Source organism: Perkinsus marinus, assembly GCF_000006405.1.
Source record: "Perkinsus marinus ATCC 50983 genomic scaffold scf_1104296927884, whole genome shotgun sequence".
NCBI classification, from domain to species: domain Eukaryota; phylum Perkinsozoa; order Perkinsida; family Perkinsidae; genus Perkinsus; species Perkinsus marinus.
Window position 1 is genome coordinate 673,913 of NW_003217015.1, and position 24,529 is coordinate 698,441.

Sequence of the window (24,529 nt, forward strand, 5' to 3'; positions counted from 1 at the left end):
GGAGGGTGAACTGTAGACCATCACTGATCGTACTCACAACAATGAGGTGTCTACGAACCCCTGCCAGCAGTCACAATACGAGCGATTGAGTGCCCCTTACTAGATGGGAATACTACTAGTCATAAGAACTAGCAACCAGTGTAAGACAGTAGGAACATGTGTGAGCGCTACCATCAGGAGCATCGATCACGTAGGAAGCTGTGCGAGTAAGATAGTCCGGTTGCCATCACGATGGAGCAAGTCACTCAACGTGAGGCGAATCACGCCAGTGGTTACCAAAGATGCTTACGCACTTGGTAGAATATTTGTGTATGCGTGCGAAGATGTTGTGTAGTTCGAAGCGTTAATGAGTGAATCCTTCTGGGATGTCCACTCGATGAGTTCTTCACTGTCGATCCGATATGGCAGCCCACAATCACGGGATGATTAACACGGTGCTGAGGTTATACCCGAGTTTCGAATTCAGTTGATTGACGGAAAATCGAAACTCAAATAAGCTGCTCGTGACTTGAAGTATCTGGCTTCGACAATCGAACTTCATTCCACGGGTTGCATAAAAAGCCCATTCGGTCAACGCACCGGCCCTCATAAACGTTCGCTCCCATGAGCTACATGGATCCATTTTCGAGCCATAACTCCTAGCGACGCAGGGTCAGCGATGTATCGGCCGCAAGGAAGCTTCTCAGAATTTTCCTTGATTGGTGGTCTCGTAAACCTCCCATCAGCCAAGCACACACATTGCTGTTATATCGAATGCCTTCGTCACCGTCAGAGGCCAAAGGACGGCCATATATTCGACGAAGTCGGGGGGACGGATCTAGTCCGGACAGCGTGACACTCGCGCCACCTGCTTCGGTATGTCACGGTGAGGTCGTCACACATCTGGCTGAGGCACTGTACGTCCAGTGGTGTCTCAATCATGTCCTTCGTAGATGCCTGCAGCTCGCCCTGTCGTTTCACGTGACCAGTTGCTCGTCGACCTCGGATTCTCTGGAGAACCCGCAACCGCCAGCCTTATCAGTAATGATCCTGAACTCTCGCTTGCTCGAGGGGATGAACCATCGGCTATTCTAACCCGGTAAGCTGTGTTAAAGTTGACGAGCTACTGAAAGCCTAACAGATACCGCGCTCTAGAGAGGAAACTACGCAAAAAGGAAGAGGATCTGGAGAGATTGAAAGTTGACAATACTTGCCTCCGCAAGGAGCTGGTGAGCATGCGGCAAGGCTCAACTTCTTCGACACCACAGAATGCGGACAATCGTGCGCTGGTGAAGACACAGATGAAACTCCTCAAGTAAAGACAGTCTCATCATCGACGAATAACGGAGTCCACCAGTTGATACTAGAAGTGGCGCTTCTGCGTCAGGCGAGAGATTACGTCGCAAAGACAAACACTCGCTGAATACAAACGGAAGGAAGAGTGGATGAAAAAGTGCCTGACCTGGTCGGATCGCTCTCATGACACAAACCTATCTCCCCTCGCTTCCGGATCATGTAGGTATACTAGAGCCTCTAGTACGCACCTTCCGAAAGAGCTTGCACGAGTACCACCACCCAAAGAAGACGAGATGTCTTTACGCGCAGCTGAGGTGACTGGGATGGACTCAAGAGTTCACAATTCTGAACGGTTCGGTATACGTATAACGAAGAGCTCTTAACGATTCCATCGGATGTGATGAGCGCGACTTGGACGTTCCTTTTCGAGGTGGATGAGGAGGTCTTAGAGATCGAACGAATCTGCCGCGAAAGGATAGCACGAAGGACGCAGTCGCAATCTTCCGAGCAGCACGCGTCATCTGTGGGAGATGAACAGAAGACTAAGATGGATGTTAAAGAGGACCAAGTGGTTTCCGATGATGTCCGTTGGGAACTCTGGCCTTGCTCAGCAACTCATCCTTGCAAGATGTGATCGCGTACCGAACATAATGCTAGCCGTTTATTGAATGATAGCTCTTGACCATAGGCGAGCAACAAAGCAGATGATCTACTCCTGACACAATTGCCCGATGCTGCTATCATTGCTCATGACATGACATTGAATAGTCGGTCATCGCAGTTCAGTCATCAAAATATAAGTCGTCCTACGAAAAGCCAAACCTCTCAGAGGCGAACGCAGCACTCGGAGACTGGAAGAGGTAGCCAAGCTGAAGATGAGGGAACGCGAGAACATCTCCGGAAGCTGACGGAGAAGTACAAAGTGGGTAGGGATTGACGAACGGTGGCCATTTAATCTTCTCCAAGGACAAGAGAGTCGTCGTATGGTATACCTTCGTTCTTGCAGACTCTTCGAAAGCTGTACGACAAAGCTCGGGGCAACTTGGAAAGGTCGTCGGCTGACTCCAGCCGTGTAGGGTCGGGTGGAAAACAAACACTCGTGACTGACTTCACAGCGAAAACGAAATCGGACCTCCAGGTGGGACTAGGGCTCACACAGCCTGGCAAGCACATCCTGCTCCGAATAGGATCACTGCGAAGTATGTTCCGCTCAGGAATTGCGGGAACTTGTCGTGAACGAGTTGCGCAAATGCTACGGACTGTTAGAAGAGCGATCCAGGAGAATGGAAACGGCGGCCGACGACCGAGTGAGTACATACGTTGACTCAGGGTCTACTGATCGACATAACCTACGTCGTGCTGTATTTATTCTTGGAAGCTCGCTCCGTTGCTAAGGGCTTGACTTGGAGTTTTCGGGCGACGTTCGATTCCTCGTAAAGTAGGTAAAACGACTTCTGCTGAAGCTTGCGGAAGAGACAAAGAAGAGGCGGGAGCTGCATAACATAGTCCAAGAGCTACGAGGGAATATTAGAGTCTTTGTTCGTGTAGGACAAAAATCCTGGATGAGAAATTGCTCTCAGGAGCTCCCAGGTTCGTCCTCTGCTCGAGAAAGAGCGAGCGGAGGGCTACTGTGTTGAGTTTCCTGATGTCAACACCATACAAATCTTCAGTCGAGAACTTCAAACAGCAAAGAAATGGGAATTCGATAGAGTGTTCAACGACAAGGCGGGCCAGGTGGAACACTGGAGCTCGTTTACACATTAGAGAGCATCTGCCGCCCCCGCCTGATCGATACATTAGTAGTTGTGAAGTCCAGTGTCAGGCGGACGTATTCTCCGAGCTACAACCCCTCATCATCTCTGCTCTTGACGGGTATAACGTGTGCATATTTGCTTACGGCCAAACGGGTAGCGGGAAGACTCATACGATGCAAGTAGGCGTATCGTGCCCCTAGTAGATATTCACTGCTCTTTGCATTCAATGCTGTTGTTTTTATGTGTACTAATAGTAGACTCGCCTTTACCCTTCAGGGGACTTCGAATGAAGCCGGAGTGTACCACCGAACTCTGAAGGAGCTGTTTGAGGTGATTTGCCACTTGCGATCAATAGTGGAAACGGAGCATCTCCCAGGGCATTGAGGCTCGCCGTGGAGGATGGTCGTATCGGTTGACAGCCTCGGTCGTAGAGATCTACAATGAAGAGATCCGTGATCTACTAGTAGACCGGAGCTCAGGGAATATCGCCAAACCCAGGGTGGGTCCTTCAGCTCTCGATTGTGGACCGTGATTCGTAGTGGTGACCAAACGCTACAACCAGCCATGAATGTTATTTGAAATAACTTATTTCCATTCCTGTTTTCAATGTTGATGACTGACAAATATTTGCTTATGAGCTTGGCCCGATTCGAACGGACAACCGTCTGATCTGGAGTCAGATGCTCTACCGTTGAGCCACAAGCCCAATTGAACTCGTTATGCATCAAACATTGCGACCCCCATGCTGTTGAGCTTGGCAGGTTCAGCTGACTTCCACTGACGGGGTTCCCACAAGTCACGTTCCCGGGCTCACATGGCTGCCAGTTCTCTCTCCAAACGATGTACACTCGATGCTTGAGAAAGGTGTATCTCCCTGTTGGGCTCCATTAGGGAATACCCGTGTGTCAGGTTGGGAGGCCAGAGCTGTCGGATCAACCAATATCAACGAGCAGTCGTCCAGGTCACATCTGATAGTGTCATTGAAAGCTGAGATTGTAACACCTGGAGGAGATCGGTTGACGTCTAAAATAAACCTTGTTGATCTTGCTGGGAGCGAACGTTTGCGGAAGAGTGGTAAGTTCGGTCAGTTCGGGCTCGAGAGCTCAATAGCTCTTAGGGCTGGGGACCTTGTTCACAGCAATGAGCTTCCAATTATTAGTTATGTATTTCTCTGGCGAGTTTCAGCCTGTAGGTGCGGTCGGTCAGCGGCAGAAGGAAGCCGTCGCCATCAACAAGTCACTTAGCGCCCTTGGGGACGTGATCTGTGCACGGGTGACGAAGAGCCAACATGTACCCTACAGGTCGCGTGAGTTGTATCATCCCCCACAGAGTATCGATTGTTGTTAGGAATTCCGTGCTGACATCCATTCTAAGTGAGAGCCTTGGGGGTGACTCGAAGACGGTGATGCTCCTACAGATCAACCCAGCCGTGGTATGCAGAGCAGTGGTCTGTCGTTGGCTGGAAGCCTCTCTAATCAGAACTCCTATGATGAGTCCAGTAATTCCCTGAGCTTCGGTTCCCGAGTTAGTGCAGTCGAGATGAAAGTTATAGATCCACGGAAGAAGATGACGAGCTCATGATTCATTTTCTTGCCTGATGCAACTTGCAGCTTCCGAACAGTAGCTGTGTTTATACACATTCTTTCTCACAACTCCATTGGATTTCTCATAAAAGGATTATTCAAGACTTTTCATCCGTATGTACGACGCTAGCTGTCGAAATTCACTTGTGAGTGAGGCCATCGTTGATGTTGAATTGACCGATCCGGTTAGTTCATAGCCGTTTCACAAGGTTCTGAACATGCGTGCACATGGGTTGTGCAGTCCGCCTCCCACCCTCTTCGTAGCTCAGACTAGTGAGTGTGGTTGGTGTTAGAAACTCTAATTCAGATTCGGCGGATCCCAATAGCAGAAGTCATACGCTCAAGGTGTGATTGAGCTGATGAGTATCGTTGGAAGTGTGCAGTCTCTAGAAGTTATCTCACTTTGTTTACTAGCGTTATATTCGTGAACCACCTCCCTCCTCCCTGTCGTGTGACCATCGGAATGCTCGAGTGGTTTGCTCATTCCTTACGAGCTACTTCAGCTCATTAGTATTTTAGCTCTTCGATTAATGGCGACATTTGACAATACGACAGTGTGCGACAGTAACTTGTTCAGCCAGGAGGATTGGCTGGAAGTTGTGTAAGTCACAACCCTGCATTCACTGAGGCCCTTTAATACGTGCATTCGGCATTGTTCAGGTACATCGGCTCCGCTGTTCTCTTCATCATGGCCCTTCGGGGTCTCTCTAAGACGGAGACAGCCAAGTAAGGATTCGTCCGATATGATAGCACTGTAGAGTTGTGTGTCAGGTGGGGTAACATCTATGGTATGCTCGGTATGGCCGCTGCAGTGGCTGGTGCATGGGCCAGTCAGTTCGTATGTGATGAAGGCACTTGGCTCATTGCCATATCTCTATTCCCTGGCCTCGTCATAGGAGCACTGCTGGCTGGTCAGCTCCCTACTTCTTTTGTGTGGTATATCCACTTCAGGTCACGTGACGATGATTCAGATGCCGCAGATGGTCGGCCTACTGAATGCATTCGGTGGCTTGGCATCTGCCCTCGAGGCTCTTGGCCTCTTCCTCGACCCCAATGCTGAGTTCGGCCCTAATGGGTTCGCTCAGAGTAAGCGTGGCTTGTCATTGGTCACAGCAGTACTGTTTTCTCAACTTAGTTGACGAGTCGGAGAGGACCGCAGAAGTTGTCATCCAGACCATTGCCATGTTCCTGTCGATGATCATCGGGATGCTCACTTTCTTCGGCTCCATTATAGCGTGAGCAACTCATTCACTGCCCTGTCTTTATCGCGTGTCTCTTCAGGTGCCTGAAACTCAACGGTAATCTGGCGTCGAAGGCTCGAGTGCCGCCCTTCCGAACCGTCATCACCCTTCTCATCATGGCACTGATCGTCACCTTTTGTGTGCTTGCCAATCACGAAGGGTAAGCTCCTCAACCGTATCAGTCCATAGTTGAGCATTATACTGCTAGGTACGGGACTGGCCTCGGCCTTATGTACATGCTCTTCGTTGCCGTCCTCTCCTCCATCTGGGGTGTCCTCTTTGTGATAGCCATTGGTGGCGCCGACATGCCTGTTGTCATCTGCATCCTCAACACTGGCTCGGGTTTTGCTGGTGTTTGTGCTGGTAAATCTCCACTGCATCGTTGTTGTTGAAGTCAGGTGATATTTTTCAGGGTTTATGTTGTCGAACAAGTTGCTGGTTATAACCGGTGCGTTCGTGGGCTGCAGTGGCGCCATCCTCTCCGTCATCATGTGCGAGGCGATGAACCGTTCCCTATGGTCCACACTGGTTGGTGGCTTCGGTGAGGGTACCTCCTCTGGCGGTGCCAAGGTCGAGGGTGAGATGAAGGAGATAGCGCTGGAGGAACTGGCTGACACGTTGAACCGCAGCAAGGAAGTTGTCATCGTAGGCTCCACTCATGGATGGTCGTAAAGCATGGTCAACACCAGGTCCCCGGCTACGGCATGGCTGCGGCTAAAGCACAGCATGCTGTAGCTCAAGTCACTGAGATTCTACGTGGTCGAGGTGTCCGAGTCCGTTTCGGTATTCACCCTGTTGCTGGCAGACTACCGGGCCATATGAATGTACCTCTATATCGATCGGTATACCATCTTCGACGCTTGATCTCAGGTGCTGCTGGCTGAGGCACGCGTCCCCTACGACATTGTACTGGCAATGGATGAGATCAACGATGATTTCGAGAAGACTGATGTTACTATCGTCGTTGGTGCTAATGATATCGTCAACCCCGCTGCTGTCGAAGACCCTACGTGCCCGATAGCAGGTGAGCCCACAGTTCTATGTAAGGAGTGCATGCCGAGCTATGTTAGGGATGCCTGTTCTTGAAGTATGGAAGAGTAAGATGACTGTGGTGATGAAGCGTGGTCGTGGTGCCGGTTATTCTGGTGTTGACAACCCCTTGTTCGTCCGTGAGAACAATAGGATGTTCTTTGGCAGTGCCAAGCCCAAGATGGAGGAGCTCGCCGGAAGGTACCGTCATAGTATGATTGCTCATTTGACGCGATTGCCGTAGATTGCTGGAGTTGACAGCCGATGGCAAGAAGGTTCGGCTAGGGCAGGTGGAAGCTCATGAGCCAGCGCAGGAGCCCGAGACAAACGATTCTACTATCGATGTTGGGCCACCACCGGTTCGAGAGACCTTCTATGAGTTGGGCGTGCTGAAGGACCGTTACCCTGGGGAGAAGCGAGTTGCACTGGTAGGGTTGACCTACCATCTATTGGGGAGGTATGCTTTCTGTAAGGTACCCAGTATTTGCGCAAAACTGTATGAAAAGGGCTATGCCATTTATATTGAGAAGAACGCTGGTGCCGGGGCCGGCTTTTCCGATGCAGCGTACGAAGCTGTGGGGTGTGTGGTTCTCCCTGACTCGAGTGGTGTATGCGCCAAAGCCAAGGTAGGTGGCAGAGACCATGCTGTTGTAAAGTCTGTTTGTAAACTGTTGCTTTCAGATGGTCTTTGTCATCCGTCCGCCGCCCGTGGACGTTCTGCATCGACTTCGAGGCAAATACTGCGTGTCTTGGGTTGGTCGACTGACTGATGCTGGCAAGAAGTAGGATCGATCTCTCGTCTTCTTCGGGACGCTTGTGGTTTGTTCAGAGAGATTGAGATCGCCAATGGGGAGGGAGTGAACTTGATTGACGTCACAGCCGTTCCCAGAATCACCATCGCTCAGAAGCTCGACTGCCTTTCAAGTCAAGTGGGTTTACTCGACTCCTTGTGAAATTGTTGTTATCTGAAAGTCAGGCTAAGATAGCTGGTCACCGTGCCGTCCTGGAGGCCGCTCATGAATACCAGAAATTCTTCGCGCCTGAGATAACCGCTGCAGGTGAGCCCCCTGGAGGTCAGTGATCTAGTGACGTGTTGGGTCAGGCAAGTACCCTCCTTGTCGAGTGATGGTCCTCGGCGCCGGGGTGGCTGGCCTCGCTGCCATCGGCACTGCTGTTTCCCTTGGGGCTGAGGTCCGGGCATGGGATGTAGGCAGAAGCGTTGCTTGGCAGCTTGTGTGATGCTCGGCTTAGGTTCGTGATGTGTCGGATCAAGTGGAGTCCATGGGTGGCAAGTGGTTCAGTGTCGACTTCAAGGAGGAGGGTGGGGGCAGTGGCGGCTATGCTAAGGAGAGTAGCGATGCTTTCAAGGCTGCTCAGAAGGTACCGTTGGTGCTCTTTGAACAGCCCATGATTGCAGCCTGTAGGCCACATTCCACAAGCATGCGAAGGAGTGCGATATCATCATCACTACAGCTGCTATTCCTGGCAGGCCGAGCCCGCGTCTGATCGAGGGGTATATGGTAAGTTGGAGTTCAAGTCGAATGGTGGACTGTCAAGCTCAGGTTGACTCGATGAGGCCAGGGTCAGTTATAGTAGATCTTGGGGCTGAGGGTGGCGGAAACTGCGAGCTGACGAGGAAGGGAGAGTCCTACCTCTACGAACAGAAGGTCAGTGAGGCTCTTCCTGTGGTAAAGAAGCGATGTGTTAGGTACGTATTATCGGCTACACTGATATGGCAAGTCGGATGGCCGACCAAGCGTCTACTATGTTCGCGGCCAACATGCTCAATTTCCTCACTCATGTACATTCTAAGGGACCGGAAGAAGTACGGTAGCTCTTCACTGCGGGACCGTCTCGGCCAATAGTTTTACTCTCAGGCTCGAGATGCTCGTAGCTTCGAATCTCATCTCGAGGCCAACATCAAGGAGTCGCCAGAGAGCGACATTATAGTTCGGAGTATTGTGTGCTGCAAGGATGGCCAGGTGTCTATTCAGCAACAAACGACTGTCGGTTTAGTCTCCCTCCTTGAAGGTGTTGAAGATGCCTCCGCCTCCCCAGCCTAGCCCAGCTGTGCCGAAGAAGGCTGAAACACTTCAAAGTCCTGGACAGGGCGGTGTTAGCCAAGTATAGATTTTTTGTAGGGAAAGTGATAATTATGTCACTTCTTGTAGGTGAACGCTGTTGGTGGCGGCGTTCTGGCTTCATCGCAGTTCCTGTTACTGATCTCCGCTGGTATCCTTGTTATCATAGCCATATGGGCGCCTAGGACCTTCATAGACCTTCTCATGGTCTTTGTGCTCGCGGGATTCGTAAGCAGTCCATCCCAGCATTGTTCGTCCTTCATTTGGATTTCTCCAATAGGTCGGGTACATGCTAGTATGGAATGTGCAGCCGGCTCTCCACACGCCTCTGATGTCGGTCTCCAACGCCATCTCGGGGCAGGTAGAGTGCCTATAGCGCCATGGAAGGCTCATCCTACCATCCTTCCTTTTCAGGTTGTGCTTGGTGGCATCTTCATGGTATCTTCCGAGGAAGTCGCCACGCAAGTCTTCGCAGTAGCTGCTATTGCTATTGCCGCAATTAACATCGGAGGAGGTTTCATGGTGGGTTTGCCTTCTGCCATCGATATGGTTGACTCCGAGACTGTCTCCATCCTGCTCAGGTAACTCACAGAATGTTGGCCATGTTCAAGCGAGATGCCTCGTGATTATGATTGTATTTCATGACCTCCACCGAGTTTCCGTCAATATATCAATCTGCTACGATTCTCTCTTGAAATTGTTCGCAGCAGTTCTATTGCTCGATTCGAGATTCTCATTTATATTTGAACGGAGGCGCATCGCCTCAGTTCGACATTGATTTCCATTACTGAATGATTCTAGTTTCATCATTCCCCCTGTGCGGAGGAATTACACTTTGTGACTCTAACACAAGTAGCTAATTAAGCAACATTTTTAGGGCTACTGCATATTGCTAACGTGACCGATTTGTCCGCAGCGGTAGCTAAAACGGCTTCAGTAGCATTTTATATGTGTTTCGTTCATTAGACTCTATGGATCCGTAACCTGAGGGGATGTTGTGCGTCAGAGAGGAACGTTCTCCAGCCGACACTTGTGAGAGTCTTCTGAATAGGGATGTAAGACACAGCCGGAAGTTCATCCAATCAAAGTTGTGAACATGTCGAAATGTTGTACAGTTGACTCACGTGACCAATTTCCCAAAATGGAAATGTGAAGCACTCTTTCAAACGTTGGAGAAATTAAAGCGTTCTAGTTTGCCTTAGAGCTAGGGTCGTGGCTCAAACAGCCGATGAACAATCCTTATACGAGTCGATTGACCATGGAGGCCCACCTTTAATGTTCTCACTCTGGACTATTGTCTAGCCGTTTTTAATTCATGTTCAACTTGTCCGTGTTGGGGATTTCTCCCGGAATTGAGGTGAAAGAGAGAGTCTCTCAATATCCTTAGAGATGAATTTCATCGAATGTCTTTTCGAGAGGCTATTCAGGTTGTGAACATCTTCCCGGTACACTGATGTATACGAGGGTACATGATGACTATACTCAACCCTTCTCGTACAAACATAGATATTCACTCCATCATAAACGTTCACAGACCCAATGACGTACTCAAGAAATCTAAAGCGGTGCGAATGCTGTGATGCCATCGTTCGGATCGCGTCGAGGGGAACAGTCACTTGGCTTGGGTCGTGGAGAGTAGACCTCTGCTATGACGGCCAAGGACGGCTACAAAGAGCGCGACATGCAGACTCATGTTTATATGAAGGAGAACCTCTCGCTCACCTCGGGCACCTCATGGCCGTCAGATTCAGAAGGGTTCTCAATTCTCAGCGTCTCCTAAAAACACCCCTTTTTTGACCATCAATATTGCCCAATTAGCATGCCTCTCATGAAAGCCCTACCCAGGGTATCGGAGTGCAAATCTTCGTCAATTTAGAGAACAAATCGCCAGCAACAAAGTCGTTATCGACTACTGTACAGAGGAAGTAATGTTGTCGAATGAAGTTCAGAACCTGAAGGCATCTTCAGATCGTCATTGACTGTCAACAGGGGAACCTGTCTGGACTGATGATCATCCTCAGGGTAGACATCCATCCACTCATTCCACAAAGCGAATGCCTCGTCCTTCCAAGCCTAAAAAAGGATGCTCTCCCTAATATAAAGGGCCAATAAAACGTACCATAAAGCTGGTCACATCAACAACCGTAGGCTGTATGATCTCGCTATTGGGGAACACGCCCCAGGTAACGGCGTTGACCTGTCCTTGAGGAGGGATGTTAGACCTCACTTTGGACCCGTCAGCCGTCACTGCCATGTACGATATCGAGTCATATTTCTCGGCCTCGATTCCCTACGGACACTCAGGAATCATCGCTGCTGCCATGAAGTGCTCCTTACTCTGATGAGCTGCTCGAGCTGACCCTCTGGACAGAAGAACTCGACATAGGCCTTCTGATAGACGAAGCCCCCTGCCGGGCCCCAACCGACATAAGGATCAGTGGAGAGGGCGCCATTCACACTGAGGATCAAGCTGGCATGGGAGATACCTTCGGGGTCCCTACCGAGGTTGACTGTTTATAGTGAGCATGTTGCATTGATTTAATCGAATCAGCTGCTTCTGGATGAAAAGCGTCTCTTCAGTTGGGGGTTCTGTGCACCACGGCAACCGCTTCACTTCGCCCTTGATGAAGTCCGTGAAAACCTAATTCAACGTAGCTAGTGCGGGCAGGGAGAATCTCCCGAGGCCTTACTCGCCTCACATGGTCTCCATTGGGGACACGATCCCCCCACATACGCCGTCGATCGGCAGCCACCTGTCGATGAGGCCTCAGCATCACCAGCATCTGCATCGGACTGTACCTTGTCTTGAGTCTCCTTAGAATAGGAACGGAAGTTCAATTCAAAGTCACCATAAGCAGCGGAGGCCTGGTTGCCAAGACGGCCTGAAGGGAGGAGGATGAGGGGAAGGAGACGGTGGGGCGAAAGGCACCGTTGGGGAATTCATCCCAGCTGCTGGTCCGCTGGATGAAACTCTTCTGTCGATTTCTCCAGAAGATTGGCCTCACGTTTTCCTCCTGTCGAGACGAGGCCTTGGAAGGCCGCCACGGAAGAACCTATGAGCAGGGCAGTGAAGGTAAGATGCAGAATAGGCCTACCCTGGTGGCCACGTGGTTGTCGACCATCATGAGGCGTTCAATAATACGGCAGACGGAGGACTCCAGGTTGAGCGTGTAGAAATGCAGTCCCCCACTGGAATGAGTATGGTCAACTCCATAGGACATGATTTGCGAGCCTGAGAGAACTGATGGGTGTGACACGTCCTCGTGTGAGGTGGTTACACATGGCCACGCATATCTCCACTCCAAGATCCTTCACCCTCTGATCATCGCCCTTGACTTGCTCTAACTGGTCCGCTATCGCCCTCGGCACCTGGTCGTAACCATCAAGGGTGCATCACGAGCGACTGCATACAATACTCACTTTAGTTTTACAGAATTCGGTCATCTTTTTGAAGCCCGAGTAGCTCTGTATCGGCATTATCCCAGGGAAAATGGGTACTCGTATGCCCAACTTCCGGACGGCCGCTACGAATTTGAAAAACCTTGGAGGAAATAGTTGACGAATTTCCTATGAAGTGATGGCGTACACTTCCGTGTCATAAAAAAGTTGAGTTATGATGAGGTCCGCCCCGGCGTCCACCTTCTCCTTGAGATGCACCAGATCCTCTTCAATCGATTCGGCTTCTAGATGCCCTTCAGGGTATCTGTTCCGCATCCACGAGAGCGATGGGATGTCGTAGACCCCCTGCTACCCAGCAACAGCTATGCAGAAGTAGTCGCCGTATTTGCCTCGTATGTGGCGTACTAGATCGACGGCGTGGGAGAATCCTCCTGAGAGAGTTCGATGATGGTCTTTAGGGTCCCCTGACGGCTGACCTTGGCACGCCCTCCATTCACTTGATTGCGTCGGAGCGTCACCTCTCAATGCTAGGATATTCCGTATCCCAACCTGACAGGTCGTCGACGAGGCTCATCCGGGAGGAGCGACAGACTTGCCTCTTTGCACTTGTCCAGGACCTCATCAATTTCCTCCACTGACTGGTGGGTGCATGTGAGGTGCATCATCACGTCCAGACCGTGATAGGTGAGGGCGTTGCGACAGATCTCGAAGGTTTTGTTGGAGGAAGAGGAAGCACCTCCAGCCCCCCTGAGGACACCACTGCTTAGGTGGATCTAGGCCACTATACACACCATGTAACGTCTATCCACATGGGCCCCAGCTCGGCCATTCTGTCGAGCCGCTCGTAGAGGTTCTGAACCCCCATGTCGGTCTTGGGAGGAAAGTATCTGGCAGTTAGGCGCTTGTTCGTGAGACAGGCAGTGAGGGGCGGTACTCAAAGGAAAAGAAGGGGACCCTGCCGTTTTCATTGTTCTCCCGATCATGTTCCCATCGACTCTGTATCTTATCGATGAGTCGAGCCATTGCAATACAACTGCTTATCGAACTGTCAGTCATCGTCCCATTACTCTCCCCACGAGTACTCCTTCCCACCGCAGCGCCCGTCGAAGATTTTCCACCGATGACCTCGGGGTGGCCTTCCACCCAAACTATGCGTATTGTTTGTACACCAGAAGTATTTAGATACTTCCTAACACAAGGCATATAGTTCTTGACGGCCGGCTCGGCTGCCGCCGAATTGAGCACCTTTGAGTGATCTTGCACTCTCGCCACTCCTCAATACTTTTCGATCGAGTTGCTGCTACGTATTGGAAATGTTGAAACTTATATGGTTGTCTCCGACACTTCGCCCGGGGGGTAGGTACTCAGTGGGAGTTACTCTGCTAATTGAGGTCTTTTGCGCTCAGAGCTGCTCTTTATGACAGAAGAAATGGTAACTTGTGAGAGGTAGCTAGAGCAGGCTCCTATGCGAGCCCCAGTGAGAGGCAACATGTGATGGGAAGACCACTGAGTCCTCCTTTTCCGCTCCATTCTTGCCGTTATGTCCCATCTCAGAGAGGACAGTGCGTTGAATCTAGCAGCCTTTACTCGCTGCCTCATACTTCTGTATTGGTCCCCTCAGTGACCCCACTGTTTGTTCCTACCAGAACTACCAGGCCTGAGTTTCTGTCATCCCCAGTTGCTAGATTGAATTACTGCATTGCCTTTCCTGTGGTCAGAATCAGTCTACTTGTGAATGGTATGTTACCTCCTCTCACGCCCGGTATTCTAGTTCGAAGGAATCGTCCGTGGGGCACCGGAAGGTCTGAGCCGATGAGTTGGCGTGGTGACACGCAGGTGAGCTCATATCAATGATATTCCTTCCACAAGCACCGCCTTAGGTCGGCTGCGCTGTCAACGGCCCTGTCTGGGCTCCTGAGGTTAGAGTGTTTGGAAGAAGCTCTAATAATAGTAGGGCTTGCATTCCCTCTATTCGAGCCTATCTGTGTCCCTCAGTCGGGCTGCATATTCCCTGCAACAGCTTTGAGGCGACGAGCTGCCAGGACGCATTAGCCCACTGTCGACCCGCAGGAGCGGAGGGTAACAGCATCGGAATCGTTGACTCTGTTGAGGCATCCTTCCTCCTAGGGGACCGAGTGAGCGCCTTCTACCGGAGCACAGGTGCGAGGCGACATAGGATGGAGCCGGCATTTCGGGATACCAAGGCCTTCGGAAGGTGCTCAGCATCATGTTGCGCAGCCACGGTTGAGCAGATCCCCTCCTCGTCTTGGTCAGGCCCCTCCCTCCCCACCCGTGGGTTCATCCCTCACACGATCAACGAATGCTCGCCTCGACCCCCCGGTGAGGACTTGTTGATCGTGGCACTAGATGGACTGGAGGCCTACCCTAGGTCCTCGACAGCATCCCTCAAGTCATCTCGTCGTCGTAGTAGTAGGAGCAGTAGTGGCCGCAGTAGCCGGTCGAAGAGTACTGCTCATACGGTGAAGTCCCAGGCGACCCATAAAAGGTACGCTTGCTAATTCCTAGGTCTGCTTTTCGGCAAACTCTTCTTCCCGTCATAGTGCGGACACGAATTCGTCCGCTCCTCTGAGCTGCAGTTCGAGCGAGGCTTATGCTAGAGCCTCGTGGGCCTTCCGTCAGCTGCCGATGTACAGGACACACAATCGCGAATATGGGCATCCGTTCACCTATGGAGCCCGAGGGAGGAGACTGGTAGCTCCTCCGTCCTCCGCAGACGGCTGATGTCAACTCCTCCTCCTCTATAGATGCATCACGAAGCGCGACGCACTCCAGCTGGGTATTTGGGTATTGGATATCCCGATGATCGATTTAGGGAGTTTTATCCTCATTATTGAAACAGGTTCAACTTGTTTATCATGAGCCTATGCTGTGCTACTCATTGCTGTTGCCGGAACTGTGCGATCCCTATAGGCTTGCGTTGAAGCATATTTTGTGGACCCACCCAGTGCGGGTCGCTTCTGACAGTTATCGTCGCTATGTCACAGGATGGGTCTCCCTATTGGGACTCGCACGAGCAGGAGGAAGTTCCCTTCTACCAGCGGCCGGCGTTCCGGACGATTGCGTCAATATGGGCTGTGCTTTTCTTGGGCATGTTGTTCGTGAATTGGCTTGTACAGAGCATAGTGAAGGGCAGCCAGACAGCCTCAATAGACCGGGAGGTGCTCAGTGCCTTACAGGCGGCTGTGTACGACGTAGTGAAGGACCAGAAGGACTTGGTGTCTAGAGTGGATGACCAGTACCTAGATCTGCTCAGTCGTATCAACGATCTCAGTACAGGAGTCCGCAGGATGGGCCATGCCCTACGAGAGCCCTTGTCTCTTGAAAGGCTTCAGGGTATCGTACAAGTCCCTAGAGAGGAGAACAGGTCTACCATGGTGTTTTGCGTAGTCTCGATCGTCTTGGCCGTATTGATGCATTATATAGTACTACGAAAGGATAGGGGGCAGTATGTGAGGATGATTCGGGAGAGGTGTGGTAGTCCACGTCGTTGCCAACAAGCTATACTACAGTGTGGCGTTATGAACCCGCCGCCAGCGTATAATCCCGAGGTGGTCCCGATCGAGGCTTGGAGGGATGCCCCCACGATGCCTGGTAATGAGAGAATAATCCCAGTCGGATCGCCATTGGCAACGGCTTCCTGTCTTAGTTACACCTCGAGCAAGGAAAGCTGTCGTAGCGCCACGGAAAGCAGATGTGAAGGAACATCGGCTGAGCGCATGTGTGGTGTGCATGGCGTCGACGAGTACACATGCGATCGTAATATTCCTTTTTTGTCACTAGCCCGTTGCAACCCCCCCCCCCCCCCCCAGGTCCCATGTGGGCACCGGTGTTGCTGTGGCCTCTGCCATACAAGACTAAAGCGGTACGTCCATGCCCTCACACCCACATCTCAATGTCATCTTCCAGGTGCCCGCTCTGCAACGTAATGATAAGCTCCGTAGTGAAAATTTATGATTAATACATTGTCATGGCCATGCCTGTACGACGCTTATGCGGTATTACCATATCTAAGCAGTTGTTTGAAACCTTTGATTTCTTTGGTTACACTAGTGTTAATCAGTGCATCCTTCCACTTGTTCGGGTACTGTTAGTGAGAGCTCTCAGTGCTCACTTCCATGGCAGCATCTATCTCTAGTTATGAACGATACATCGCTTGCTATGGTGGTGAGGACTCTGATGAGAAACCCGCTGGGTTAGTGATGGGTAACATTTATAAAATTTAACCAATTCTAGCGTTTCTAACACTAGTAGCGTTATGCTACTCTGCTCACCGTATAACAAATCATGTCGGATGTGTGGCTGTGCGGCGTTCAGAATGAATACCCTGCGCTTTGCCAGGTAATCTAACACTTCCAGAGGGGTATATGGTTCATTATGAGCCTTCTGGTTCAAGTAGGATAATGAGGGAGCCTGATCAAGATTTGGAGGCATGGGCGAAATTTAGAGCGAGAAAGATCGGTGGTAAACTGTTGTTACAACAGTGTTTAGTCATCAGCTCTTGTGTGTCGACGCACAGTCAAATAATCTTTTTTCACAGTCAGTTTGGCCGAGCGGTCTAAGGCGCCAGACTCAAGTTCTGGTGGAGAAATCCTCGTGGGTTCGAATCCCACAGCTGACATGTTTTTCGTTGTAGATCAATCCATCGGAGGACCTGCACTCGAAGGGAACTCAACAATGCATTTACAACCCAACCCACCATACCAAGTAATATTTGTTAAATACCCACCAGCATCTGCCTGATCCATTGGTTGACCTACTCATCAGGACTTCGCCTATTTCGATGCGCAGGGGAGACTGAATCATGCACCTTTGGAACCAGTCCGGGTTGTTAGATCAGTGAGAGTGGCTTGAAATTTCGTAGGCGAACTCGCTCCTCGGTCAGAGACGATCCTCAGCTGCATCGTCAATCCCGAGTGACTCGTCATCTCCTAGGCTACTCGGCCTGAGGTCGGTGAGATTTAGCACAACAATGATTGGTTCAACGCCGGCTAGCAGAATCACAGATGGTGACAGTAATTGAAAACAATCCATTCTCAGCCTGGGGCTGATCCCTATCATTGTTGAGTTCAAATGTTCGGCTAACATGTGCACATAACATCTCTGATGTGATTAGCCCAAACACTCTCAATGTGCAGCAAAACGTGCTCAGAACACGACAATGTTGTGAAGCGTTTGCGTTTACCATACATCTTCCAAGCCAGAGGAATATAACAGCGATATGTTTCTTATTAACTTCTCGTCCACATGAGAGCCTCTCATTCACTCATGTTCATTCACCTCTGGACAATCACCTCTCATTCAGAGGTGATTGACGATTGTTGCGTTTGGAACATTCCTGCCACGAATCCCCCACTCGCGTGTCGTCGATGAGACTAAGTGTTCATGCTGTGACTCGATACGTAGACACCTTCCGACAACCCAGCATTCATTCTTCGCCTCATCATCATCAACGCCAATGGCGTTATGCCATGCCCTCGATAATCACACTCAACAAAACGAAACAGATCACTTTGCTTTGAGCGCACACCTCTAAGGTATTGGGTACATCACTTGCAGTTTAGTTGGATTTCACTTAGGCCGTAGGAACACACTGACCTGCCAAAGGAGGAGATGCCTAGTGGTGGTGAATAGCGACCACAGGGAATCTTTTTTGGTGTTCTGACCGTCTTACAGTTTGATTAGTTTGGCGGACAGGCAATAGTCGCCTATTTAAAATTAATTCATTATCCAAGACGGGTAGACTAGGCAGTCTTGAGTTTAAGTTCGGTACAGATCTGCAAGATGGGACCTCCACACCGGGGAGACCACCGCTGAAGAAAGAGCGAATGGAAACCGACTGCTCAGATTAGCGAGATGTGTGGAGGCATTGACTTACTCTGTCCTTATCCTCCCATTGTCCGGCAATTTCCACACGAGTGATGCTTTAGAGCCTCGCATTCTCGACATAATCGATTTCAGATTCGGGCTGGTGTTCGGCTCTTTGTTCAGAGCTTGTCGTTTCCTCCAGGCATCAGATTTACCGCAAAAGGTATAAAAGCTGTGTCTGTCGGCTCGGAACCCTAACTGCTCACTTCTCTTCGCATTTGCCTTCGTGCTCGCGGCCTCCATGTATACGCAATCTGGTCGTTTTTTTCCATAGCAGCAGTTGAGCTCGGCAAACGTATGCGCCGGCTGAGCACGAGGAGGAAGTTCTTCTCTCCTCGGTTGTTCGGCCTTGCGAAGGATAGTCGCGGCATGCTTCAGGAGGGCCACATTGAAATCTCGTTGTGGAGGATGTAGGGACGCCGATAACATCATTTGAGCGTCAAAGGTATCCATGGCAAAGGTCGAGTTGCCTCTTGCCCGTGGCTGGTGCCCCTTCTTGCATTCCAGTCCATAGCACAAAGGGGAGAAGAGGTTGTCAACGAGCGCTGAGTTCTCAATGGCAGGTCCCGACGCTTCACGGAAGTCTACTGCTGGAGTACTACTATCGCGGACGACCGAGAATCGGTTACGCAGTAGTATGGCTCCGCCAGGTGCCTGAACATTCACGTCGATGAGTATGTAGGGAGCGGCACTCCGTTCCGAGGTCACCTCCAAAGATTTCTCAGTCGGAGGAGACATGAACTTAACACAGCTGCTTCGTAAGCAGCGTAAACTGCAATTCTGGATCGTGCAGACGGGTAAACTGCCATTACCTGAGGATCGGCATGCCAAAGATGTATATGGAACGTGTAAAAGACATGTCATGCAAGATTCCGAACGATAATTTTCACTGACAGTCTGGCCGAGCGGTCTAAGGCGCTAGCTTCAGGCGCTAGTCCGAAAGGGCGCGAGTTCGAATCTCGCGGCTGTTACTTTTGCATGCTCCACGACTAGAATGGATTTAAACCTTTGTTGATGCTTATTTTGATCGAGACGTGAAAGATGGCGTTAAAAGATGTTTCGACATTCGGTGGGGTTGAACCCGGGTCTATTGGGTCGACCAGGGGTCGGCCAAGGGCTTAATTGAAATTTCGTGACGCCCGACGCAGAAGCGGTGGAGGTCACGGAGGATCGAGAAATGAAGCGGGCCACTTCTTGATCCTCGTTCTCACTTTCAGTTGTAATCACTATTCCGCAACTGAATAACTCTCCATCAGTGGATGCTTCGCATTTAGTAACATCAAAGTTAGTAAGAGTAAGGTTGTCTATAATACAGCCCGGATGCTCCACTCGGATCTGCAACAACAACAATCAAGCTGGAAGGCAGTCTCTAACTGAGCTTGTCGGGCAGAATCAACTCCACACAGATGTACGTACTTGGCCAATGATCGTCACGCCGTCCCGGCAGAGGCCTTGAACGATGACTCTGCGTCGGCGTAGTCTGAGAAACCCGCACACTAATAACATTCACATCTGCTGAGCAGGAGACAAACTCGCTGAAAACTACATAAACTGGGGCGATACGAATGCAGGGATTGGGATAGTAAATACGCGTGAGTGAGCAGACATAAGCAGGCGTATCGCCCAACCTGAGCATGCCTCCCGGTAGAGTATAGATTCCTGGTATCAACTGTAGCACTCTGGTTGTCGTATCACCATCACTGTGGTGTGGATCATCAATGATCTCCTGCGCAACCAAGGACAACACGGGGATCGTCGAAGTGGCTTCAACCACGCGATGGGAGGGACTCACCTGTAGCTTGCCCGACATGCTTGCGTCTACCACAATGATGTCTTGCTTCTCCCGAGCCCAGAACTCCCTCTGCCGCTTCTGGTGCTCAGGGAGGGTGTATGCGAAATGGCGATATATCTACCAGCACGATCGACGAGGAACTCCGATTCAGCACCAGCAGGCCAGCAATCACCTCAGATGCTCGCTGGGAAGATCCCTTGGAAATCCTGTCTGTAATTGCTGCAATACCCAAGCCACCTTCAGCCGCGGCCCATCGTAGTCTTGTCATGTCGCTCTCTTCTATGTTGACCTCAATGGCAATCCGGAAGGGTTGGCTTTCTCCCACCGCGGTTGTAACAACGATGCTATGCTCACTTCGCCCGGAAAGCCGTGGTATGCCGCGTAAGACGCAACCCCGTTTCTCCAGTTCTATTCCCGGCGGCAATGCAGGTGTGACACGGCTGGTGACACTATCGTCTTCTGAAGACAGATCTTGGTCACCAACCTTCACGATCAACCGTATCGGGCCGCACTCCCGACCATAACGCAGAGCCAAGTGTGGCGCATCACCATCGACGCCGTCAAGGCCGACCACTTTGGGCAGTCTTCCAATGAGGGTCACGCGGGCCTCGATTATACTGGATACCCCCTCCTGGGCTTGCACAAGAGCTACAACGAACACTGCGTCCTTGATGACCACTCGTACAGGAGGCCCGTCCTCCCGACACGATGAAGACAGCTCAGTTCGACTAGTGTCAACTAGGGTAAGTAGTCTCTCTTCAGCTGACAGAGCCAGCGAGACCTGAGCCTCCACAGAGCCCAACGGTGATACCAGATCAGCCGTTATCTGCAGTGAGAACGTCCGATACCGACCCGTCCACGATGGGTTCCCACTACCGTTCCAGCGACGCTACCGTCCTTGCCATTAGACATGCTCATCCACGTCTCTGTGTTCATGCCAATAGGGACATCCTCCGGTACGGCAGTGACCACTTTAGCGTCCTTAGCGGGTTCGAAGGCAATCTACCCAAACCATAAAGAAGGGACCCAACAGGAGACCGACCAACTGACCTTGCGAAGGCTGAGTTCTTCCTCTGTCGGTCCCTCTAGCTGCCAAACTACGACTAGATTTCCCGTACCGGGAATCTTAGGTCCGACGGCTGTTGGACGTGGCGGTAATAGGTCTTCCTTAGCTGAGGGTAACGACTTAGGACTCGCTTCTTGTGAGCTCATGGAACTGCCCGATAGTGTGCGAACTTCCATTGTATTGACAACGCAAGAGCTGGCAGGAGATACAACAAGGGTTGTATTGCTGAGACCAACGATCGACCTTAGCACTGCCACCGTGGCAGTGCCACGTATGCTGGGCTGAGCGGCTAGCGCTGCATTTACTATTTACACGGAGCCAACACCGCCTATACGAGGGTATCGCACAGGAGCATCTGTAATTTCCAGGCTTCATCCGTGTTGGCAACCGTTCCGTCTGTTATCCTCACTGACGTCCTTCGCAGTTCGCCCAGCTACCCGTCTTAGTCCTCAATACCTTCCCCTGGCAGTGTCGGAATATCTATTTAGTTTCCTCAGTGATGCTCGAGACCTTCCTCACAACGTTATGGAGAATTACACACGACTTGGTACAAAGTCTAACCATAACTTCCCCACATTTCCCTTGTAATCTTCATATTGTCACAAACCCATGTCGTTGACCTTGTGCAAATTTGCTAACCCTGCTTCCTGGTGATCTTAATTTCTTAGGAAGATGAAATCAGCAGTGAAGAGTGATAGCTGTAAGATGATGATGATGACGATAAGTCCCTCTGGAAGACGTCCCAAGCTCGGCAGAGGACGGGGAACCTCGTAGAATTCAGTCAAAAAAGTTGAGTCTGGTGATCGAAAAAAAAGGCCCAACCCTTCAAACTGCTCAGTGAGTGCGAATGACTGACAAATTCCGGTGCCATTTTGAAGCAACCGGCGAGCTCCCCAGTTGCTCTAGTAGAGATTCGCGACAACATATTTCTAGAGCTCCGAAGTGGATCTAAGAGAAAGGTAGCACAGTAGTTGAAAACCTCAACAACCGCACTGCCTCTCCCGACCTCATCCATGCGAGCGGCAAAGGACTAGTAGCGGTAGTACAATGCCGTGGGAATCAACGCAACCGTCCATGTGTCATTATCGAGAAACATATACCAATTTTAAGGGCTCTCACTGGAGGATATCAACCACCCTCCTCTACTACTGATGTTGTTCGCTACTACTACCCACTGCCTATTGATGCTTGGCCTGTTGTAGTAGCCTCTTCTGCATGAACACGTTGGTCTCCATCATATTCTGAGCGCAACGCCACAAACAGGTCTGCTCCGAAGTGGACAGAGACTTGCCAGGAGTCTGAGCAGTACAAGATGAACAACAGTAACGACACGAGTTGGCGAGTTACCGAAACGCATTTGTCGAAACAGAGTCCGGTGAGCTTGACCATAGTCTTCTGACTTTCAATGATCATATTTAACTGCATCATCTGTTGCTGAGCAGCCTTGTGGTCATCAGAACTATGATCACTAGTATAGGATGATGTAGTGTCCATTATAGGGAGGAGGCTGGTGAAAAAACGGGGTGCTTCAACACAGCATGTCGCCGCCGTTGGTCTATAGATTCTTCCGGATGCGCTCCCCCCTGCCGTGAAAAGCTCCCTCTGTAGCCCTTTTACTGCTGCATGTATGCACACGAAGCCATCCCTAGCCCCATTCCTCACTCATTAGTAAATGGTGTTTCGTGTGCTATTCCGTTCTTCATGCGTCTCTTTTCAGAGACGCTGGAAGAACGATGAAAATCGCCCCTCGTTATGATCACCAAACTCTGCCGAGTTCGGCAGTAATGTATAGGAGTTCTAATACGGACCTAAACGCCTTGGTGGAATTGACGTATGTATAAGGTCACTGCCAAGTCAAACAGAATGAGAGGAACCTAAATCTTGCAATCTAGTATCTTCACAATTTTGAAATTGTAAATAGCGCGTTCGCCCGAGCGATCCATAGCCTTTGTTCGTACAGTCCGGAGTCGACCTATACCGGTATGTTCGCCAAGGAAATCGTAATCGACTGCCGCGGGCACCTTCTGGGCCGCCTCGCGAGTAATAAGGGGGTGTCTAGGGTTGGGGTCCATGGCTGACCTGTTTTGAATCTTTCTCGTCCGCTCAGTGGATTCGTGTTAGCTCCTGATTGCTAGGCCTCCTGGACTTGCCATTAGACCAATATTGAGAAAGTTACGGTATTGTTGTTCTTCTTCAGGCATGATCGCTAAGGAGCTTCTTAGCGGTCAGAAGATCGTTGCTGTCCACTGTGAGGGCATCAACATCTCTGGCTCCTTGTTCCGTAACAAGCTGAAGTACGAGAGTTTCAAGCGCAAGCACACCAACTCCAACCCCAAGAAGGGCCCTATCCACTTTAGGGTAATCACAAGATCGTCTCTTCCTGTGGTCCACTCATCAACTCTTTCGTTTAGGCCCCCTCTAAGATCTTGTGGAGGACTATCCGCGGTATGATCCGCCATAAGACCGCCCGCGGCCAGGCTGCTCTTGATCGTCTGAAGGTTTTCGATGGTATGCCGCATCCTTACGACAAGGCCCCCAAGCAGGTCATCCCTTGCGCCCTCAAGGTACCGATGCTCTAGCTGGCCTCGTTTTCTCTTATTGTTTTTCTACTGTAGGCCTTAAGACTGAAGCCCACTCGTAAGTTCTGCTGCCTCGGTGACTTGAGCGAGAGGGTTGGCTGGAAGTGCAAGTCTCTTGTGGAGCGTCTCACTGAGCGTCGTAACCTCCACAAGGCCGAGTACTACACGAAGGTCACCAAGACCATCCGCAAGGTCAGGTCTGAGGCCCAGAAACAGGTTGCTGCTGACCCTAAGCTCAAGGCTGAACTTGCTACTGTTGCTCCCATCAGCTTCTAAGAAGAAGGCAGTTTGATCCCTCGAATGTCGGATGAAGATCGACTTCCTACTAGGCGGCTAACTTTCCGGGAAAGTGCCCTTTTGTGTTGAGTATTAGTCGCGAAATATCGGCATGCACTGTTTGCTTGTTTGGGTCCTGTGGCTCTTAAGTGCTCCTGACTCATTTCACAGTGCGATAGTAATAACGAGAGAGTTAGCTAGGCCCGTGTTAAAAGGCTTTGGTCTTAACGTGCATGGTTTAGTGTTACAGCTCGTTAACAAGCGTAATGAATACCAATGATGATAGCAAGGCTCCCTCTTCTGCCATGGTCATAGCTGGCCTAGCGTGGAGACTCCTGCCACTCATCGATCCCTATAATAGCTGATGATGATAGTCGGTACGTCTCTGAGATTGTTGATGAGATACCTTTTCTTTTCACCTTTCCACTGAAGCATAATAGTAAGTGTGGTATCGGGGAAAAGCTCGTTCACGGATACTTGTTCCGTCGAGTCGTGACTGTCTCCGTATAGTAACGGTCAACCGCCAGGGCATAGCAGACTCTAGCTTCACCTCCGGAGATTGCTTTTA

General features: G+C 50.7%; 6 protein-coding genes and 3 non-coding genes across 9 annotated transcripts; 5 read left to right on the plus strand and 4 right to left on the minus strand.

The window, feature by feature from the left end:
• Positions 1 to 932: 932 nt before the first annotated feature.
• On the plus strand, positions 933 to 4,938 carry Pmar_PMAR010238 (kinesin, putative; the record flags this gene model as incomplete). Its single annotated transcript, XM_002788653.1, has 17 exons — positions 933 to 1,078; positions 1,121 to 1,294; positions 1,367 to 1,589; positions 1,706 to 1,843; positions 2,105 to 2,197; positions 2,282 to 2,413; positions 2,490 to 2,582; positions 2,718 to 2,819; positions 2,866 to 3,009; positions 3,098 to 3,208; positions 3,306 to 3,359; positions 3,406 to 3,528; positions 3,797 to 3,893; positions 3,939 to 4,103; positions 4,189 to 4,301; positions 4,377 to 4,402; positions 4,920 to 4,938. 17 exons carry the CDS (start codon positions 933 to 935, stop codon positions 4,936 to 4,938), a joined length of 1,953 nt encoding a protein of 650 aa, XP_002788699.1.
• Positions 3,664 to 3,735, minus strand: Pmar_PMAR010239. Its single transcript has one exon. It is a non-coding gene; the product is annotated as a tRNA-Trp (tRNA).
• A 204-nt stretch (positions 4,939 to 5,142) lies between the features above and the next one.
• Pmar_PMAR010240 (conserved hypothetical protein) lies at positions 5,143 to 9,885 on the plus strand (the record flags this gene model as incomplete). The annotated part of the gene is made up of 27 exons (XM_002788654.1): positions 5,143 to 5,213; positions 5,273 to 5,338; positions 5,384 to 5,523; positions 5,564 to 5,698; positions 5,748 to 5,847; positions 5,894 to 6,013; positions 6,062 to 6,216; positions 6,266 to 6,498; positions 6,543 to 6,677; positions 6,724 to 6,877; positions 6,924 to 7,083; positions 7,127 to 7,310; positions 7,356 to 7,508; positions 7,564 to 7,664; positions 7,712 to 7,811; positions 7,859 to 7,940; positions 7,985 to 8,088; positions 8,134 to 8,262; positions 8,307 to 8,402; positions 8,445 to 8,549; positions 8,591 to 8,707; positions 8,760 to 8,864; positions 8,914 to 9,006; positions 9,054 to 9,191; positions 9,244 to 9,324; positions 9,378 to 9,485; positions 9,545 to 9,885. The coding sequence occupies 27 exons, from the start codon at positions 5,143 to 5,145 to the stop codon at positions 9,587 to 9,589; spliced, it is 3,210 nt and encodes a 1,069-aa protein (XP_002788700.1). The 3' UTR covers positions 9,590 to 9,885.
• Positions 9,886 to 10,658: 773 nt separating this feature from the next.
• Positions 10,659 to 13,227, minus strand: Pmar_PMAR010241 (Methylenetetrahydrofolate reductase, putative; the record flags this gene model as incomplete). The annotated part of the gene is made up of 16 exons (XM_002788655.1): positions 10,659 to 10,739; positions 10,805 to 10,915; positions 10,959 to 11,036; positions 11,083 to 11,253; positions 11,301 to 11,421; positions 11,465 to 11,604; positions 11,763 to 11,845; positions 11,893 to 12,016; positions 12,059 to 12,195; positions 12,242 to 12,332; positions 12,384 to 12,504; positions 12,550 to 12,666; positions 12,715 to 12,793; positions 12,839 to 12,911; positions 12,959 to 13,109; positions 13,154 to 13,227. 16 exons carry the CDS (start codon positions 13,225 to 13,227, stop codon positions 10,659 to 10,661), a joined length of 1,752 nt encoding a protein of 583 aa, XP_002788701.1.
• Positions 13,228 to 16,919: 3,692 nt separating this feature from the next.
• Pmar_PMAR010242 lies at positions 16,920 to 17,001 on the plus strand. The gene has a single exon. It is a non-coding gene; the product is annotated as a tRNA-Leu (tRNA).
• Positions 17,002 to 17,926: 925 nt separating this feature from the next.
• Pmar_PMAR010244 (hypothetical protein) lies at positions 17,927 to 21,282 on the minus strand (the record flags this gene model as incomplete). Its single annotated transcript, XM_002788656.1, has 11 exons — positions 17,927 to 17,978; positions 18,055 to 18,193; positions 18,259 to 18,902; positions 18,957 to 19,060; positions 19,460 to 19,583; positions 19,665 to 19,728; positions 19,877 to 19,974; positions 20,041 to 20,157; positions 20,213 to 20,866; positions 20,917 to 21,042; positions 21,091 to 21,282. The coding sequence occupies 11 exons, from the start codon at positions 21,280 to 21,282 to the stop codon at positions 17,952 to 17,954; spliced, it is 2,289 nt and encodes a 762-aa protein (XP_002788702.1). The 3' UTR covers positions 17,927 to 17,951.
• Pmar_PMAR010243 lies at positions 19,140 to 19,219 on the plus strand. The gene has a single exon. It is a non-coding gene; the product is annotated as a tRNA-Leu (tRNA).
• A 1,002-nt stretch (positions 21,283 to 22,284) lies between the features above and the next one.
• Pmar_PMAR010245 (conserved hypothetical protein) lies at positions 22,285 to 22,600 on the minus strand (the record flags this gene model as incomplete). Its single annotated transcript, XM_002788657.1, has 2 exons — positions 22,285 to 22,404; positions 22,454 to 22,600. 2 exons carry the CDS (start codon positions 22,598 to 22,600, stop codon positions 22,285 to 22,287), a joined length of 267 nt encoding a protein of 88 aa, XP_002788703.1.
• A 477-nt stretch (positions 22,601 to 23,077) lies between these two features.
• On the plus strand, positions 23,078 to 24,034 carry Pmar_PMAR010246 (60S ribosomal protein L13A, putative). The gene is made up of 4 exons (XM_002788658.1): positions 23,078 to 23,146; positions 23,304 to 23,464; positions 23,518 to 23,670; positions 23,722 to 24,034. The coding sequence occupies exons 1-4, from the start codon at positions 23,089 to 23,091 to the stop codon at positions 23,959 to 23,961; spliced, it is 612 nt and encodes a 203-aa protein (XP_002788704.1). The 5' UTR covers positions 23,078 to 23,088; the 3' UTR covers positions 23,962 to 24,034.
• Positions 24,035 to 24,529: the final 495 nt, after the last annotated feature.